Source organism: Nanorana parkeri, unplaced genomic scaffold (assembly GCF_000935625.1).
Source record: "Nanorana parkeri isolate BGI_ZX_2015 unplaced genomic scaffold, ASM93562v1 scaffold362, whole genome shotgun sequence".
Classification (NCBI taxonomy): Eukaryota; Metazoa; Chordata; class Amphibia; order Anura; family Dicroglossidae; genus Nanorana; species Nanorana parkeri.
This window is the reverse complement of record NW_017306630.1, coordinates 109,401-129,415: the sequence shown is the minus strand read 5'-3', so window position 1 is coordinate 129,415 and position 20,015 is coordinate 109,401. Positions and strand designations below refer to the sequence as shown.

At 43.6% G+C, this 20,015-nt stretch overlaps 1 protein-coding gene across 2 annotated transcripts in view; it reads left to right on the top strand.

Moving 5' to 3' along the window:
* ACLY (ATP citrate lyase) overlaps positions 1-20,015 on the top strand; it is an 86,076-nt gene that overhangs the window by 2,424 nt on the left and 63,637 nt on the right. For both annotated transcript variants that reach the window (XM_018558840.1, XM_018558841.1), the window contains exon 2: positions 19,144-19,330. In XM_018558840.1, the coding sequence (XP_018414342.1) occupies positions 19,172-19,330 (159 nt within the window). In that variant the 5' untranslated portion in view covers positions 19,144-19,171. The remainder of the gene's footprint in view (positions 1-19,143; positions 19,331-20,015) is intronic.

Sequence of the window (20,015 nt, the reverse complement as noted above, 5' to 3'; positions counted from 1 at the left end):
TTTTTTTTTTTTTTTTTTTTTTTTATATGCAGCACACAATATTGCAGTACTTCGTTCTCCACTGCAATGCACAGCGGCCAGGAGGTGAATTGAGGTGCCATTCAAATGAATGGCAACTCACGTAGTGCATGGTAATTCCCCCTTGGTGCGTTGTGCAATAGTGTGAATTTAACACATGGTATTATGCAATTTGTTTTTTTGCACCTAAATAAAGGTTTGCAGTCGGTTTGCTCTGTATATCCTCTCTGATCTTGTACTATTTCCACAGGATTCCAGCTATATAGAGTCAGGTGAATATGTGCACATAAACCTAACCGTGTAATCCTCCCATCCAGCCAAAAATGTTTAGATTGGATAATGACACCCTGTGCTGAGAAAGGATGGATTATCCAGGATGTATTCTCAAATCTATATCCTATTGTTTCTTCATGATCCGAGTGCTTCAAAGGTTTCTGCCGAGTTCCTGCACGTCGCATAACTGATCTCTAAGCAGGGATTTACCTGTCTAAGGTTTGTTAGTACCGTGGAAGGACTTGGCTTCAGTGTTTTAGTTTCACACACACATTCCGATCATGTCTGTCAGTTTTCCAAGCAGATCTGATCTGGTTCCCCATAGACCAACAATGGGCTTCTGATCTAAATGGACGTGCGTCCGTTTTCCTTTCTATTACGCCCAACTCCAGCCAGCCCCGGAAAGCTGAACGGAACAGAGTTCCGTTATGGCAGACCTGATCATGGTGGTTCGGGGGTAATCACAATGGTGGCATCCGTTCCGTACTGCTCCAATCAGGAATGGACCTGTGCACATCCCCTGCTGATCAGAATTGAAGGCGCCCACGTGGAAAGGGCCTTAGACACAGCCAGTAGAGTGTATGTGTGTATATATATATATATATTGTGCGTGCGTGCGTGCATGCATACATACATACATTTGACCCTGGTCAGTAAGTCACGTCCCAAAAATAATTCAATTTCTGAAACATTAGCATTTATTCCACAAAACAACTTGTGCTGCATTCCACATTGTATATATTTCCCATTACCAAAGAACCTTAGCACGCAGCCTGACGCCCCAATACCCCAGAACCCCCGCACGCGGCCTGACGCTACAATATTGCAGATCCCACCCTCCCCTCTGCACAGATGAACACTTACTGAGTTCCGACAGGCCCGGCCTGCGTTTTGTTTACATCCTGCAGTGAAAGTCTCCTTCTTCTGGCCATGCCTGTGCAGTACATCCCCACTTCTATGGGGCTTGTCTACCTCCGTCTCCTTGCCCATGCAGATTGAGGTGCCCCTCCCAACCCACTTGGTTGGGGGGGGGGTCCTTTCCAGAGACAGTCACTCTACCTCACATGGGTCAGGTGACAGGTTCTCGTTACCATATACATGACGCTTTTGGAGTCTGCATTGTTCTGATTTATTGAGGATGGCTGACCTAAATATGTGGGTTTTTTTTGGGCTTGACAAGTTTGTTTGATCATGTAGATATCTAGATGTTTAATATATCGGCCAGTGCTGAAGAGCAAATTATCTCATTGACATGTCAATGACATTAGACATCAGAATGTTTGCCTGGGTTTGACAAATATTCCCTAGCCTAGTCATTTGAGGCTGTGAGATAGATCGATAGACAGATATAATGTGTGTGGGTAATGTTTGTTACTTGAGAGCTGCAGTCAGGTCATCACTGTATAATTTTGTCACAATCTAGGCTAAATATTTAAAACTATTATTTTATAGCCATAGCTAATGCATATTTAAGAATAACTCCGGGATGCAATGTTTATATATTCTCTTCTCCAATTTCTGTAACCACTTCAAAACCGTCAAGTTACACCCCCTTCATTACCAGGCCATTTTTCAGCTTTAAGGCACTGTGCGCAAGTTTGGCTGAGAATTCCTCCGTCACACAACATTATAACAAAATTATTTTTATTTCTTTTGGGTCAAATGGAGCTTTCGTTTTATTCGTATTTAACAGCCACTTTTTTTTATTTGTTTACAATATAAAGTAAAAAAGACCAAAACAATTGAATAAAAAGTTTCCCCTTTGTTTATAAATCATAGCAAATAAAAATGTTGGTATAAAAATCCCCAAAATGACCCCTTTTTGGAAATTAAACACTCCAAGATCTTATTTTTTTGGAAATGAAGAAACATTTCGGTATTGAGGGGGTTAAAATATGGAGTTTGATAATAGTGCACAAGTTACAATAAATGCACAGGTCATAGGCAGAAAGAGGAGGTGGTGAAGTGGTTAGAGTACAGGTCACACATACAATGGGAGGATGGAGATGAATAGGTTAATGTATACATGTGAAGGGGTTAATATACAGGTCAGAGTGGAAATAGTGGATCTAACATGAGCAGGAGAGGAGGGGTGTTAAATGGGTTAAAATGATTTGAAACTTTCTTTTTATGTATTTAGTGCTGCTACTGCAGCTTGTTTTTACTAGTAAGTAATGAATGGAAGACACACTTTTACTCTGCCCTGCCTCTGATGTAAGAGGAAGGGGAGGCCTTGGAAATGTAAGCATTGTGGTAACTAATCACAGCGATCAATGGACACAGAGCTGGTCCGATCGGCTCTGTCTAAAGCCACTGTCTGATGACAGCAGGAGCAGCGGCTGTAGTGGCAGCGGCTATGCGCAAACATGAGTTCACAGGAAGACGTATGGGTACGTCCTTCCGGAACAATGGGGCTGCAGACCGGCTGTACATACACAGTGGCTGGTCTGCAAGTGGTTAAAGAGAATGGGGCCGTATAATATAAATTGCAGACTTATTTTCTACGCCTGGGATACACAGCTGGCATATAAAGCCGCCCATAGTAAGGAATGGCTTTAGGTGGTTGTATGGGGGTTTTACGCCTCTTGTGTAAACCTTTGCATCTGTACAGGTGTCTGGCTTTATACATGTGGAGCTTTGTGCAAGTAGAGGCCTAAACCTATGTACAGCTGCCTAAAGCTATTCATCCCAGGTGTGGAAATACACCTGCAGTTTACATTATACGGCCTCATGCACCTGTGTGCACGATAAGCTTGATTTGCTCAGATTGGTAAAATAGATCAACAGCAGACCAGTGGTGCGAAGTGCTTGGTGATGACTGTTAAAGAGTAAACGCAAAACCAAAAATGTAATCCTATTGCAGTTTATTAGTCCTTTAACCACTTCAAGACCAGGTGTTTAGACCCCCTTCCTGGCCAGGCCATTTTTCAGTGTTCAGCGCTGCAGTCCTTTGACTGACGTTTATTCCGTCATGCAACGCTGTACTGTAATTAATTTTATACCCTTTTTTGGGGACAGATAGGGCTTTGTTTTGGGGGTATTTAATCACCACTGGGGTTTTTATTTTTTATTATAATTAGGAAAAATTACAGAAAATTTTGAAAAAAAAAAAAAGTTTTCTTTTACATTATGTTAGGAAACATTTATTACCCAGTTTTTTGGTAAAATATAAAAGATCGGGTCACGTCGGGTAAATAGACACCAAACATGTCAAGCTTTAAAATTGCGCGCACCCGCGAAATTGCAGAAAACTACCATACCCAAAATTGGCCATAGGCGACACTTTAAAAGCTTTTACCGCTCATCAGTTTAGTGTTATCAGTGATTGATGGCCCTAGACTTATTGCTCTCACTCCGACGTTCGCGGCGATATGTAACATGTGCGGCGCAATGGGCGCAATCGTCTTTTTCGCACGTATGCGCCCCCGACGCATGTTTGCATGCGTGTATGTATGGGTGGGGACTTTAAAAAATTTTTTTGTTTTTTTAATTCTTTTTTTATGTGTAACTTTAAATTTTGGGGGGAACTTTCTCTTTTTTTTTTTTTTTCCACTAAACTTTATTGCTATCACATACGGGGGCTAATAAAACCCCCCTATGTGATAGCAAAATATGTGACAGGTCCTCTTTATGGAGACATCAGGGGTCTCCAAGACCCCTAATGTCACCTAGGACCCCCCAAAAGAAGCTGATGAAGCAGAGATCTGCTCCATCAGCTTCTTTGCAGCTTCTGAAGCTGGAGAGTGACACAAGAATGCGGAAGTGATGTATTATACAACACTTCCGCATTCTTGCAGAGGAGAGGGGACCGGAGAGAGCTCGTGTACCGAGCTCTCTCTGATCCCCTGTGACACAGCCGACATGCTGATCCCGGGCTCGCACCGGGGCACAGCGGAGCCCGGGATCAGCGGGACAACGGCAGGGGGGGGGCGCGGGGGGGGGGGGCACCGATCGGCACCCCATACACGCGATCCGCCGGCTCTAAAGCCGGCGGATCGCTTGTATGGTATCAGGCATCGCTGCCTGTTTTTAAAAAACGGCAATTTCCCGCTCGCGCGCGAGGGGGCGTGTCTGAGCGGACGTCTAGAGACGCCCGCTCAGATCTAGAGAGCTCCGGGCCGGCCGGTTTTCTACTACGGCCGGCCCGGAGGCAGTTAAAGGAGGAACAGGCTATAATTACTTTTTCTACTTAGACCTGTTAACACCTTTACCTTTTATGTGTTTTTTCGCTAATCTGTTTCCCCATTGAATTCCATGGACACATGAAAACTTGTCAACCTGCCTATGTGCATTAGCAGAGCAATGCGATGTTCATTTTAGATTTAAACGTGCATTATAGTGCACTTTGATGTGTGTAGACCTGCAGGTAACATGCATTTTGATGAATTTCAATATAAAAAGCTAAAGCAAAACACAGCGGTGTTAATCCAATCAAGGCGCGCACACACTTGACACACTCACACTCTCTCCCTCTCTCCTGGCTTTGTAAAAATTATTCCTAGTACATAATTACAGAATGCAAGTATATTTAAAAATATTGTATTTTGCCAAAACTTAGCACTGATCACCTCTTATTGCAGAGTCTCAGACTGTGGGATGTTAAAGGAGAACTATGGGGTCAGTGTTTTTCCCCATAGTTCCCCATAGTTCTCCTTAGGGTAACGGGAGGACACAAACTAGCGTCCTCCCGTTACCCTAAGCTCAGTATACCGCGAGCTACAGCTCACGGTATACTGAGACGCCGGAGCGGATCCCGACGTAGATGACGGGATCTGCCCAGCTGCGTGAGTGACAGCTGGCTCTGCCTATCTAGAGGCAGAGCCAGCTGTACCCGCCCCCTCCCCCGTCCGTTCTGCCAGTCAGCGCTGGCAGATGGGAGAGGGGAATCCAGCCCTCCCCCTGTCACGGCAGAGAGCCGTGACAGGATCGAGAGTTGAGCGAACCTGGTATGTGTTCGCTCACCTCCCGATCTACTGAGCCGACCTGTGACAGTCTCATTGTCACAGGTCGGCTAGAACTATGAGGTGAGTGAAAAGCACTCACCTCATAGTTCTCCTTTTTAATTTTAGTAGTTGCATTCGTTTTTTCTTTTTTCTCCATGTTTTTTTAATGTTTTCTTTTCAACTGGTAATCCTGCAGTCATCGGAAGCCCGCCCCTCATTGCAGTCTTCGCAAGCCCTCAGGGGGGCGGGCTAGCGATGATCGCAAGTACGATCTGCCTGTCCAAGATGGGCAGATCGTACGTTTTTTTTTTTTTTTTTTTTTTTTTTTTTTTTTTTTATGTACTTTACAACCCTCGCAAGACAAAAGTCTTGCGAGGGCTGTAAAGTGTATGGCCACCTCAAGACCATTTCCTGGAGCCTTCCCCTCCAGTGCTGCGGTCTATGGTCTCATAACTCATAACATTCTGTATACAGTGTATAGGATGTGAGGATGCCGAGGGACATGTCACTGGTGCATCGGGGGAGGAGACAGGCTGGAGGGCGGGCTGTCACAATGGGCTGGTTCTGAGGATCAGGTGAGTATAACCTTTTTATTTTCCTCCCTAGACAAAAATGAGCTGGGGGGGGGGGCTGATTTAAAATATAAGCATAGAAAAAAAATAGTTTAAAAACCTGTCATATTTTGTTTGTTTGTTCTGGAATGTGGTTGTGTCCCGTAAAGTGCGGTCCATGGGTTGACAGGATACAGGTAATACTTTCTTGACCTGTGTGCAACCTGTCAAACTTGTCTCCAGTCTCTCTGTCATTGTCCTGCCTTCTTGATCACCCCTATTCTCTCTTTGTGCTTTCCTATGAGTCACAGTGGCGGCTTTGACAGTTACATTGAAGGGAGGGGGCTGTTTTCTGCTCTGGAGTATGGTAATGAATGGGGATACTTTAACCTCTGCAGGGTCTGTTCAATAGTCTTGCATTTAAAAAGCTCTTTGCGGAATTAGGTGGCTGTAGACTGGCAGATGTCTCACCAAGAGCCATGTGTAGAAAGGCACTTGCCATTTCTTGAAGTCACTGGCTCCCCCACAATGTCCCTTTTACTTGCCCCATGAACTGGAGTGACACCTATGAATTAGCAGCCTACGTCCCTCGGAAAGGATGGTGCACATTGCATGAAGGTTTACCAGCAAGTCAAATGGGGAATCATTTTGAGGTGTTTGCAGCAAACCGAGAGCTCCAGGTTTAGGTCCCATACACATACCTGTGCTTTCAGTCTTTGTAGCGCTGTAAATAAATAAAATTATTATGTCTGCCTGTCAGTGTGTTTTATTTCATGATTATATATATATATAAAATCTTTCACTTTTTAATATTTTTCGATTTTGTTTTTTTTTTAATTAAAAGATAAATCCCAGAGTTTGCCCACAGTGACTCCTGGGCTTTCCCTAGATAAGCTTAAAGAAGACCTCTGAGTATATTAAATATTATCCTCTGCAGTGGGGTTATTTAGCCTAGGGTCTAAAATAAAAAAAGATATCCTTACACGGTCCCCGCAGCGTCTTTTTTTTTTTTTTCCTGGGCTCCAGCGGTCTAAGGTGCCATGGCATTATCATGTCCAATGCAAGACATGAGGATGCCGAGGGACGTTACACGGCTGGAGCTGAGGGGGAAGAGATGTGATCAGTTACCGCTGTGGATCGGGTGAGGTATCTTTTTTTTTTTTTTACATTTTGTACCCTATACGAAACTGAGCGCTTAACCCTCGCAGTGTGGGAGTAGCGCCACTGCAAGGCTTATTTTTTTTTACATGCTTGGAGTTATTTTTTAGTTATTTAGCCCCTGTTTGCACCTCTACGAGGTGTTCCAGGGTGTGTTGGGGTCCACTACAGTAGGGCAGCCTATTCATTTGAGGTTTTCTTTAAAGGAGAACTATAAGGTGAGTGATTTCCACTCATCACACAGAGGTGACCTATCACAAACAAGCTGTCACAAGTCGGCTCTATTGATCGGGAAGTGAGCAGAAACATGCCGCCGATCGCTCACTTCCCAATCATCTACCTGCAGTAAGCGGTGACTGTCAAGTCACCGCTCCCCGCACGGATTCCCCCCTCCCCTTTCAGATCCTCCAGTGCTGACTGGAGGAACGAACAGGGGAGGGGGCGGACACTGCTGGCTCTGCCTCTATATAGGCAGAGTCAGCTGTCACTCACGCAGCTGGGTGGATCTTGATGGTATTGTCGGGATCTGTCCTGGCTGCGTCGTCCTCCAGTATATTGCAGGCAATAGCCCGCGATATACTCAACTTTGTGTCACGGGAGGAGGTTAGTATATGTCCTACCCTGACCCTAAAGAGAACTTTGGGGAAAAACACTTACCCCATAGTTCTTTTAAGTTTACATTGGGGGTCTATTAGCTGGTGTCTTTCCCTGGTACTCACTGACACCCGCGATGCCGTAGGTTGTCAGACCGGGGGCACTTTACCGGCCCTGCTGGCAGCTGTTCAGTCCCCAGAATCACTTCAACTGTAAAGCCGATTGCCGGCTCGACAAAGCGGAACAGACTCGTCGGCTAAAAATGATCCCTTCATAGGTCGTGAAGGAGGTTAAAGTAAGGAAAAAAAAAAGGTTTGGCTTTACTTCTGTTTTAAAGTAAAGCCCCCACCCTCCTGACACCCCCGCCTTGTTTCTTGGGCTCCGCTGCCCCTCCTACTGGCCCAGGACCGGCTTGCCGGGTGTCAGCGGGAAGCTGGGGAGGAGGGCAGCGAACAACTGTTCGCCGATCTCCTTCCTGTTCTATGGGACCGGGAGCGACGCGTATTGCATCACTTCCTGTACCATAGCTGTCAGTGCTGGGCTCCTGAAATGCACTTCAATAGCTTATTTGGAGTGTAAAGGTGACTCTAGGGGTCTTTTGGACCCCCAGCATCACCTTAAAGAGTACCTGTCACTGCAATTATGCTATCACATGGGGGACTTGTAAGCCCCCCTATGCGATACCAATTAAAGTAAAGTTAAAAAAAAAAAGTTTTAAAAATAAGGTTAAATAAAATGTAAAAATTATTTAAAAAATGTAAGTCCCCCGTCCCTGCAAGCACACGCGTCCTCACGTAAACACGCGGCGGGTGCGCCTACGTACGAAAACGACGATTGCCCTTTACATGATGGGTATCGCCATGCACACCGGAGTAAGAGCAATAATGCTAGGGCCAATATGTACACGAATTTCTAAACTAATGACCTGTAGGGGCTTTTAAAAGTTAATCTATGGACTTTTTGGGGTAATGAATTCTGTCACCGTTTCAGGGACGCACACAATTTTTAACCTGGGCACTTTGTTACAATTTATTTCTGCATTATCTACAGAAAACAATAAAGGCCAATTCTACAGTCTGACTATCCAATTTTCCTTGCTCATCTCATCTTTTTTGACTGTTTACATGGGCAGAGTCGTGTGGGAGTAGTTTTTATTAAGCAAAAGGTACCAAAGCATAAAACAAAAACAGTCCTTATTCAAAATTGTTTGTGTATTTTTGCTGTTATCGCGTTCTCCGTCTGGAGAGACAAATGCATCATAAACGATTTTTGTTGTGTTTCCATGGATAGCAGACTAGAGCATGTATTACAAACTGCAGTTCCATTTAATAACGGTCCCTCCCAATCACCATCTTCAACTTATTAGATATTTACTCTCGGCTACTCTCAACCATTTGAAGTCACTCCACAGCCCACTGCTATCCTCCTCTCCAGCTAGTGGGTACACTCTCTCCTCTGGGGCCCGTTCTACCCATACACTGCAATAGATGGTGACGAAGCTGCTCACCACTTCCTTGATGTTTAAAATTGACTTTATTTCCAAGCACACCACCCAGCAACCTCTCCTATATGATTACACCCCCCCCCCGCCTAATTGAGCTTAATCATAGAGCTCGATGATTAAGCTCAATTAGGGGGCTAAACATCAAGAGAGAAGTTGCTGGGTGGAGTGCTTGGAAAATAAAATAGATTTTAACTTCAACTTCAGTTACTCTCAGCTGCTGGGTAGAGATTTGTAAAACTCCATCTGATCTTCTCCAGCTCACAGTCGGGAAAACACCGGGTATTCACAGCCTGATATTATATAGGTTTATTGGTGGTATTTATCTGCAGCAGTCATTCTTAACCAGGGCTCTGTGGAATATTGGGGTTCCCCTAGAGGTTGCCAGGGGTTGCTTTAACGATGAGCAGTAGTGGAATATCCGCCCACCTGATGGTTCCTGCATACTTTCAAAGTTGATGTTACTCTGCAATCTGCACGCTCAGCACTGCAATCATTGGAAGCCCTCCCCTGAGTGGGGAGGGCTTGCAATGATCGCAAGTACGATCTGCCTGTGCAAGATGGGCAGGTCGTACTAAATTTTAATCACCTTAATGGTTGTAAGGTGTATGGCCAGCTTAAGACATGGCACCAGCGTTGCATCTCCTCTTGTCCTTTTACATTAAAGAACTACTGACAGCAATAGTCTTTTAAGCTGTCCGTAAGGGTGGCATTTGTCCTATGGACCATCAATGTAATAGAGCATTCTCACTGCAATGTAACAAGACACTCTCTGTGGCTACCTATGTATTTTGGTTTATAAATTGATCCGCCTTTCCTGTTTAAATACACTAGGTATGCCACATTCTTTATTCTTTTATTAACTGTTCTACCTGCATCTTACTGAATATACTAATGTACTGTGATCTATAGTTCTAATCGTTTTTTGCTGGGGTTCCCCGAATCATGAAAATTTAATCAAAGGGTTCCTCTGGTGTAAAAGAAAAGGCTTATTTAGATGTAGTTCTCTTATAATCCTGTCACTATTTGGGTAGGTCTCTGATCAGTTTTGGTGCAAAACCAGACATCGGTCAATAGGTGTCCTACATGGGGGTATGCTGCATCTTTCCACTATTGATTGATTCATTTTTATTTTTTTTAATATTATGTTGTATGTGCATTAGTTCTGTTGCTGTGGGCCAAATGAAAGTATTTCTAAAGGTGCCCATACACCTGCCGATTATCGTACGATAATCGGCAGGTGTATGGGCAGCGTGCGTCCTCTTCTACTGTAAGGTCGCAACGACATTCATCTTCTGAGCATGCTTGAAAACCTGCCGAAAATGCCGCACGGGCCTGTGTGCACAAGTGCACGCTGCCCGCTCGGCACTGCAATCATCAGAAGCCCTCCCCTCAGCGGGGAGGGCTTGCGATGATCGCAAGTACGATTTGCCTGTCCAAGATGGGCAGATCGTACGAAATTTTAATTGCCTTACAAACATCACACAATGAAAGTCTTGCAATGGTTGTAAGGTGTATCAACTTTTCTTTGTGTCAGGGCTATACAGGTGTGGCCAATGAGCTGCAACCAGAAGCCTGTATAAATCAATGAAAGGCTGGTGTTGCGGCTGTTCACATGTAAATACACATCCGGGTGGTTAAATGCTATTAGGGACATTTGAGTGGCCCTAGATGCAGACAGTTTGTGTCCAGGGCCGCTTAACTGTCCCTGATAGCATGTAAGGGCTCGCATGAGCGATCACATGCAAGCAGTTGCGGTGCCTATCGGCCTGTCATACATTGCAGCTGAGCTTTCCTGCTGAAGCTAAACACTGATTCTTTGCGATGAATGGCCCAGATTGGCTGTGTGAGTGAGCCCGTATTTGTCCACCACTGATATTGTAAGCAGAACTCCGGGTAGGGGTAATCTTAACCCTTGCAGTGGAGCTAAACCTGTACTGCAAAGGTTGAGTGCTAGTTTTTGCCTAGGGTGTAAAATAACAAAAATACTCACCTCATCCTCAACCCAGCTGGCTGCAAGGCTGGTCCGTTTAGCCCCGTTCCCCCTCCGCTCCGGCTGTTTAAGGTCCTGTGAGTGATTATGCGGTGTATAGGACGTGAGGATGACGACTGACATTCCACTGCTGGAACAAAGGAGCAGAGAGGCTGGAGGGACCAGTCCACAGTTTGGGTGAGGATTTCATTGTTATTTTAGACTCAAGGCACTTAATCCTTGCAGTTCGGGGGTAACCCCACCGCAAGGGTTAAAACCTACTGCCCTGAGTTCTTCTTCTTTAGGTTCAAATTGGCCTGCGTCGCTGCAAAACTTGTGCACTCTAGGGCCAGCAGAAAGTGTTACAGCTTCTTTTAGTTATTGCAGATCTACCTATGGAATGATTGCAGAACTCATCTCTCCTCTAGAATAGTAATTTGTTCCAGACTGTACAGGGAGCGCACTGTAGTAAGTCGGCAAGATCTCCTACAGAACAAGGGAACAGTATAATGTTGAGATCAGCACACTGTTAATCCCCTGAGTAATGATCTTTTGTAGGAGTCACTGAAGTATACAGAGTGTGTTTTACAGACATAAACCTTGCATGTATAGGGCTGGTGCTATGAAGGTCTCCATAGCCTTTGATCATGTCTGGTCTAATATAATGGGAATGATTTATGGAAACTGAGGAACAAGGAAAAAAAAGCCAATTGTTTCTTTAATAACCAGTCAAGTTTTTAGGTTCAGACTTTTCCTGTTTATGTTGTTCATACAGTTTAATGTGAATGTGAACATCAAGTTGCATTTTTGCATGTCCTCTTCAATAGAGGGTATAGTAAATGGGTGTCTCCGGGTAGGAGTGAGTCTCTCCATAAACAGCCAAAAGCACAGTACTATTAGGTCCCAGTGCGCAATGCGCTCTATGGTGACACTGGAGCCCTGAGGTTTCCCTAAGGCTATGTTCACATCATGTCTGGAGCAGTGCAGCACGTTTTTTTTGTTTGTTACGGTATGTTTTTCTTTTTAGCTTAAAATTGCCTTTCAGGTGCATTCCAGTGTGTTTGCTTGCAGTTTTGATGCATTTACATGCGTTCCAGTGCGTTCTAGACCAGAGAAAATCAGACAAGCAGTTTTTTTTTTTGTCTGGACCGGAAAGAACTGTGCTGGTGTAAATAGAGCCCAAAAATACCGTAGGGATACATTTGGATTTTTTTTTAGTCTGGGAACAAACTGTTATGGTATGGATATGGTCCTCAGGGCTTGTTTATACGAGTTACAGTGTGTCCCAGCGTGGTTAGCTGCTGAAATGCATTGTCGCATCCTTGCCGGCATCTTGCGTTCAGGGGCGGGAGGTGGTGCAATCAAGTCAATGGCACCGCAGCCATTGAAAATGAAAGAGAGAAGCTGATTGGTTGCTGTGCCGAGCTGCTCCAGATTCTGCCTGCTCTAGTTTTGATACATTCCCCTCATTGAGTCTACATCTTCAAATTTTGATTTTCAAATGTCTTCAGTAAATGGTGCAGGAAAGGTAATGGTAACCCTTCTATAAGTAGGATAATTGTAATTGTAAACACCTTTTCGCCTTCAAAGAAAAGATAATGTAAAATGTAAGGGTGACTGTACAAGGAAATGTGCTTTATGAATAGGGTGGATGTTTTTGTAGCAAATGTTGGGCAAATGGTCCTGATGAATTATTTAAAAAAAATTCCCCATAGTCCCATAATTTATTAGATTTACATGTGAATAAAACAAATTGGCTTTATGTAAAAAATCTTACCAATGTTTATTAGTGTTTATGTAGGGATGTGTTCCCTAAAGCCTTCTTAAATCTGCACGTGTTTTTGTTGTAGTATAGTGCAGGGATTTCTCTAGTAGGGTGTGCTCGGGGGGCTTCCTATGATGTGTTATCTGCCAGACTTTTCTTTGGTGGGCTGGGTCTAGTTTTAACAAACATCCTGTCCAGGCTTCTGGAAGGGTCTTTTTTGCCTCCGGGCTGTGGCCTGAGTATGGGTTCCTGGGCTGGAGCATCAGGCACTATGGGGACACCATGTGCTACCTGATTCTAAGAGGACTTACAAACTAGTAGTCCATCACTGGAGCCATTTTTTAAACTTTATTTTATAGTTTATCCGATTAATCGAACTTAATAATCGGCTAACCGATTTTGAAAATAATCGTTAGCTGCAGCTCTAGACCTTACCCAAGCTGATCTTCCTGCTAAAGGGATATCACTGGGGGCATTAAAGCCATACTTGAACCTCCACTGCTCTGGGACCTCGCCTATGTTGATCCAGTATCTGAACAGATATCGCTGGGGACAGTGGGATAACACTTCAATTTCTACTGATCTGATGCTGCAGTGAAAACCTGGTACAGAGAAAACAAAGGAACCTTGTTGTATTGGATGGTACTTCTGTCTGCTGTATACAGAAGAACTCTGAGCTCCATTCAGGGACTGATAACTTTGAGAAGATTTGCCACTGTTTGCTGATTCCACCCAACCCAGTTTTCAGTCGTTGTGCAATAAATCTTTTTAAAAGACCTCCATGGACTAGATTGCCTTTATTATAAAAGGTTGTTGGTATAAACCAGTTGCTGAGACACTCTGTGGGGAATTTATCAAACCTGGAGCAGTTGTCCATAGTAACCAATCAGCTTCTATCTTCAGTTTGTTCATTTTAAGATTTGAAAATGATGAAAGAAAGAAGCTATTGGTTGTTATGGACAACTGCTCAAGACTGGAGCAGGCAGAATCTTGATAAATTCCCCCCTCTGTGTTCCAATGAACTAACAATCTGATCCAAAAAACTAATTTTGTGTATATATTTTTTACTTTCACTTCAGTAGTTATTGCTTCCCTTCAGGCTCTGACCCAGACCTCTGACCCCCCAGAACATGTTGGATTTCTGTTAGTCTTTTACTTCAACTTGGAATGAATCTATCTGTAGGATTCATTTTCGGTGTGGTGCTTCAATCTCAGCAAACCGGAAAAGTAGACAGGGGAAATCCTTTTGGGGTAGAGAAACTGCAAACCCCAAACATTCAGATTTCTTGGTGAATTACTTCCATAACAATAGGATAAATGTAAGGTATAAGTGCTACACCATTAAAAATATTTGGGGAGGGAATAAGGTAATGTCTCTTGGGGGGGGGCCTTTTGCATCACACAAGGCGCAACCGAACGGAGATAGACTGTAATATGGTACCATGCGCCGACCATTTCTTGAGGCTCAGCTATTCTTTTACCACGCAGGTTCATTGGGGGGTATTTATCAGAATCTGGAGCAGATTTGCACTGCAGCCAAACAGCTTCTCTCTCTATTTCAGATCTTACCTGAGCAAACTGAAGAGAGATACTGATTTGTTGCCATGGGCAACTGCTCCAGATTCTGTTTGCTCCAGTTTTGATAAATTCCCCTCATTGTGTTTTAGTAGCCTGAAGAGAAAAATATCCTGGGGTGTTTAACAAGACTGCATTTATAAAGAAATACCCTATTCTCCAATATGTGTACCTTAGGCGGCTCTATTTGGTAATTTCATGCACTGCACTGCAGTGCTATATGGTGGTTGCTGGTTACTGTTCCTTTTTAACAGTGGAAGTCATTGTAGTAGCTATTCTGTCCTGCCTCCATTGGCTATTCTGCAAATGCATTTAATAAAACAAAAAAGGACAAGAAAGCACGTAGAAATGTGAAAACTCCCAACAGATTACTTTTAACAATATGATTAAATTCAAGGATGGCAATGAAAAAAGTAAAATAGAATGAAGGTAGATGATGGCATTCTTTGCGATACAGTAGAATATTTTGGGACAACAATTTGGATACTGGTGCTGAGGACAGCTCTGTCTATCGATAGCAGCGTTGCCATTTTGTGTGTACCCAAAGATGTGAGTTTCAGATGGAATGCACAGTGTCCTGGGTGGCTTGGGATGTGGATACTGCAGGGCATAGTTCAAAATCCCGGCACTGTCCCAGAGGGTCCCAAACACGAGTCAATTTTGCCTTGTATCCTGGGTATTTGCTTCCTTCTATCCTGGGTATTTGCCTCCTTCTATCCTGGGTATTTGCTTCCAATTACTAAGGTCTCAATCTAGTCTAAATTTAAGCAAGGTCCTTAAAGTTTGCAGCAGCTTTGTAGTCCATACTTCCTCCGATTACAGCTTCATTTATAGAGGTACAAATGTTTCAACAAGACTGTGTGTGTGCTCAGACTGTATTTATTTAATTAAAAAACCAGAAGCGTTCAGAAACTGTGTACAGAGCACGCATAATACCTATAGGCAGGTCTTAATATGACTGAGTAGAAAGGAGGTGGACCTTATAGTCAACTATAGTCATCTCATGACAAGGCGATATGACTCTTATCAGAGGCTGTCTTTAAGACAGTTGAAAAAAGAAAATGAGTGGTGTTGATTTACTAAAAGTTAATAGGCTGTTCATTTTTTCCTTCGGTAAGTGAATTCACGTTGCAAAGCATGCCCAGACATAAAACGGTATTTTGCTTGCACATGATTTGATTATGGAAGTCAGCAGAGCTTCAGCTCATTCAGGGAAGATTCCTTTGCAAAGTGAAAATTCTCTTGCGTCGTTAATACAAGTAAAGACAAAAGCAAGAAAGAGCAGAGAAAGACATTACAGTGATTGTGCTGTGTGAATTGTGAATGCAGTAATGAGACGTATCTGTTGGCTTTCAAGCTGTAATGTAATAAGGAAAAATAGACTGTCAAGGGTGCGAGGATGCTTGTCAGGCATTCTACAGTGTTTGGCAGCTTCAGAAAATTATGATGGCAAGTGCAGGTTAGGAAAAATGGTACCTGCGGTGTTTGCCAGGACTAAACCTTGTTAGCATATGGTAATGTCCACATTTCCATAAGTGATTTGTTTCACCTATGAGTAGTTGGATAGAAAGGGTAACACAGATTTTAACTCTTGTATTGGCCATATTGAGATAGAGAACAAAATCGTCCTTAATGACAAAAAGAATGGAAATGTACTGTCGTGGCCAAAGGTTTTGAGAATGACACAAATATATTTTTCACAAAGTCTGCTGCTTCAGTGTTTTAAGATCTTCTTGTCCGATGTTACTATGGTATACTGAAGCATAATTACAAGCATTTCTTAAGTGTCAAAGGCTTTTATTGACAATTACATTAAGTTTACGCAAAGAGTCAATATTTGCAGTGTTGACCCTTCTTATTCAAGACCTCTGCAATTCGCCCTGGCAGCTGTCAATCAACTTCTGGGCCACATTCTGACGGATGGCAGCCCATTCTTGCATAATCAATGCTTGGAGTTTGTCAGAATTTGTGGGGGTTTTTTTTGTTCACCCGCCTCTTGAGGATTGACCACAACTTCTCAATGGGATTAAGGTCTGGGGAGTTTCCTGGCCACGGACCCAAAATGTAGATGTTTTGTTCCCCAAGCCACTTGGTTATCACTTTTTCCTTATGGCAAGGTGCTCCATCATGCTGGAAAATGACTTACCCCATTCCTTAGCAGTCCAATCACTGTACCTTTTGCAGAATATCAGTCTGTCCCTGGTGTTTTTCCTGGAAAGAAGCGGCTTCTTTACTGCCCTTCTTGACACCAGGCCATCCTGCAAAAGTCTTCGCCTCACTTTGAGCGCAGATGCACTCACACCTGCCTGCTGCCATTCCTAAGCAAGCTCTGCAATGGTGGTGCCCTTTCCCACAACTGAATCAACTTTAGGAGACGGTTCTGGCGCTTACCGGACTTTCTTGGGCGCCATGAAGCCTTCTTCACAACAATTGAACCTCTCTCCTTTGAAGTTCTTGATGATCCAATAAATGGTTGATTTAGGTGCAGTCTTAGTAGCAGCAATATCCTTGCCTGTGAATCCCTTTTTCTGCAAAGCAATGATGACTGCATGTGTTTCCTTGCAGGTAACCATGGTTAACAGCGGAAGAACAATGATTTCAAGCACCACCCTCCTTTTTTAAAGCTTCCAGTCTGAGTTAGAATAACAATCAGCATGGCAGAGTGGTCTCCAGCCTTGTCCTCGTCAACACTGACATCTGTGTTAACTAGAGAATGGCTGACATGATGTCAGCTGGTCCTTTTGTGGCAGGGCTGGCATGCAGTGGAAATGTTTTTTGGGGGATTAAGGTAATTTTTATGGCAAAGAGGGACTTTGCAATTGATCTGATCACTCTTCATAACATTCTGGAGTATATGCAAATTGCCATCATACAGACTGAAGCAGCAGACTTTGTGAAAATTAATATTTGTGTCATTCTCAAAACTTTTGGCCAGTACTGCAGAGAAGAAAGAAGAGCAACAGAAAAATAGGAAAAAGACAATGTAATAAGGAAAAGAAAACGGCAGCAGCAGCGGCGTCTCAGTATACCGCGAGCTACAGCTCACGGTATACTGAGCCTAGGCTGACGGGAGGACGCTAGTTTGCATCCTCCCGTTACCCTAAGGAGAACTATGGGGAAAAGCCCTGACACCATAGTTCTCCTTTAAGAGTGCTTTGATGTTACTTCCACAATGCAGATTGGGGCCATGGTTGAGGAGTGCTAGGTAAACCTCCATTTCTCATTGCTCTAGTTTTCTTATTTCAGCCCCTGGCTGTTTTGCTTCTAGTGCATGCCTTTATGTGTGCTGTATTTCTTTCTTACATTAGGCAGAAGTCTTGCTTTTAAAATATGTCCTGTGGTACAGCAGCATTAAGCAATAAATCTCATACAGTTAATTTTAACTGATTATTTGTTGGTCTATACAGACGTGGACTAATTTGTTGGTATCCTTCCAGGAAAAAAAGAAGAACCCACAATTTTCCTCTCAAATAACTTGAAACTCACAAAAATAATTGGCAACCATCATGGTTTATTGCATATTTTATAAAAATCAGATTTTGATTTAACAGAATATTTTCAATAATAAAATTGTGTCCATTTTCAAATGTAATTGACATGGACACAAATGATGGGAGCATTAACTTAAAGGAGAACTATGGGGTTAAGTCTTTTCCCCATAGTTCTCCTTAGGGTAACGGGATGACACAAACTAGCGTCCTCCCGTCACCCTAGGCTCAGTATACCGCGAGCTGTAGCTGCTGCTCGCAGTATAGTGAGACGCTGAAGCGGAGCCCGACACTTGTGCTGGGATCCGCCCAGCTGCGTGACTGACAGCTGGCTCTGCCTATCTAGAGGCAGAGCCAGCTGTACCCGCCCCCTCCCCCGTCCGTTCCGCCAGTCAGCGCTGGCGGATCGGAGCGGGGAGGGGGGAATCCAGCCCCTCCCCTGTCACGGCAGAGAGCCGTGACAGGATCGAGAGGTGAGCGAATGCCGGTATGTGTTCGCTCACCTCCCGATCTACTGAGCCGACCTGTGACAGTCTCATTGTCACAGGTCGGCTAGAACTATGAGGTGAGTGAAAAGCACTCACCTCATAGTTCTCCTTTTAATATTTGAGGCAATCACTGCAAACAAGCAATATCAGTATCTCACAATGAGACTTCTGCACCTACCAACAGGTAGTTTGGCCCACTCTTCTTCAGCAGACTGCTCTAGCTGTCTCTGGTTTGAAGGGTGCCTTCTCCAGACTGCATGTTATCAGCTCTTTCCATATATGTTGAATAAGATTCAGATCAGGGCTCACAGAGGGCAACTACAGAATAGTTTAGTGTTTTGTTCTTAGCCATTCTTGGGTGCTTTTAACTGTACATTTTGGGTCTTAATCCTGCGCCCTGCACAGATTCAAGGCACCCCATGACAGACGCAGCATAGCAGCCCCAAAACATAACCAAGCCTCCTCCCATGTTTCACAGTAGGTATGTTGTTCTTTACATTGGAAGCTTAATTTTTTTTAACATAGAGCTGATGCTACAGTTTTGTCTCATTTGTAAACAAGCAGTTTCGCAAATACCAGCCTAGCTTTTTCTTTAAAACAGTGGAATCCTTCTTGGTCTTCTTGCTTTGAACCCACTATCCTTCAGAAAGCAATGGATGGTTCTGCCAGACACTGACATATGTTGACCTTGGAGTTTAGCATGTTGACCTTGGAATTTAGCTTGTATCTCTTTGAAAGGTTCTCCTTGGCTCTTTGTCTACTGTTCACACTATCCTTCTGTTCATTATTCACTTGGCTTTCTTATTTCTTTGCACAGGTATCCTCCCACATAATCCGGCAACACCATGTCCGCTAAAGCCATTTCGGAGCAGACAGGGAAGGAATTCCTATACAAGTACATCTGTACTACAGCTGCCATTCAGAACCGCTTCAAGTATGCTCAAGTAACCTATGACACTGACTGGGATCGGCTGGTGCAAGACCATCCTTGGCTCCTGACAGAGGTAAGAAGAAGATACATGTTATTACCAAATAGTAGAGGCATTTATGTGAATTCTGTGATATTCATACTAGTCAATGGGATTTGTCTGCATCCTTATGAGATACAGTACAGCAAGTAAAGTTGGCCATAACCTGCCCAAATTTTGTACTGCCTACTCAGATGAGCTGTGTGTGGCCTTGTTGGTACCAATTGTGTTCAATCGACTTTTGTTGAAGCAGCCTGGCAGCCTTGTTGGGCGAACAATGACTGCATCTAATTAACTGTAATCTCTGTTCGGGTATTCCGAATACAATAGCCCGATGGGAGATTCCCCCATCTACACTGTTGAACAAAAACTACAAGGGTCTGTGAAGGTTCTCATTCATGCAGGCCATAGTACATCTGTAAAAAATTAAATCAAAGCAGCTAGACTTGCTGTATTTTTTTCTTGAAGATGTTTCGCTTGTCATCTGACTAGCTTAATTCTGAATTGAGCAAGCGAAAGAAAAATACAGCAAGTCTAGTAGCTTTGATTTATTTTTTACAGCTAAAAACTACAAGTGTGTGGCCAGCTTAAGCGTAGTCACCCTAAGATAGGGAGTGTGTTGCTGGCAGGATCACAAGGTAAACAAAGTGTGGGGGGGATCCTAAAATGACTGAAGCTACCATATTTAGGGACTGATGAGCTGTATTACACTAATCTAATG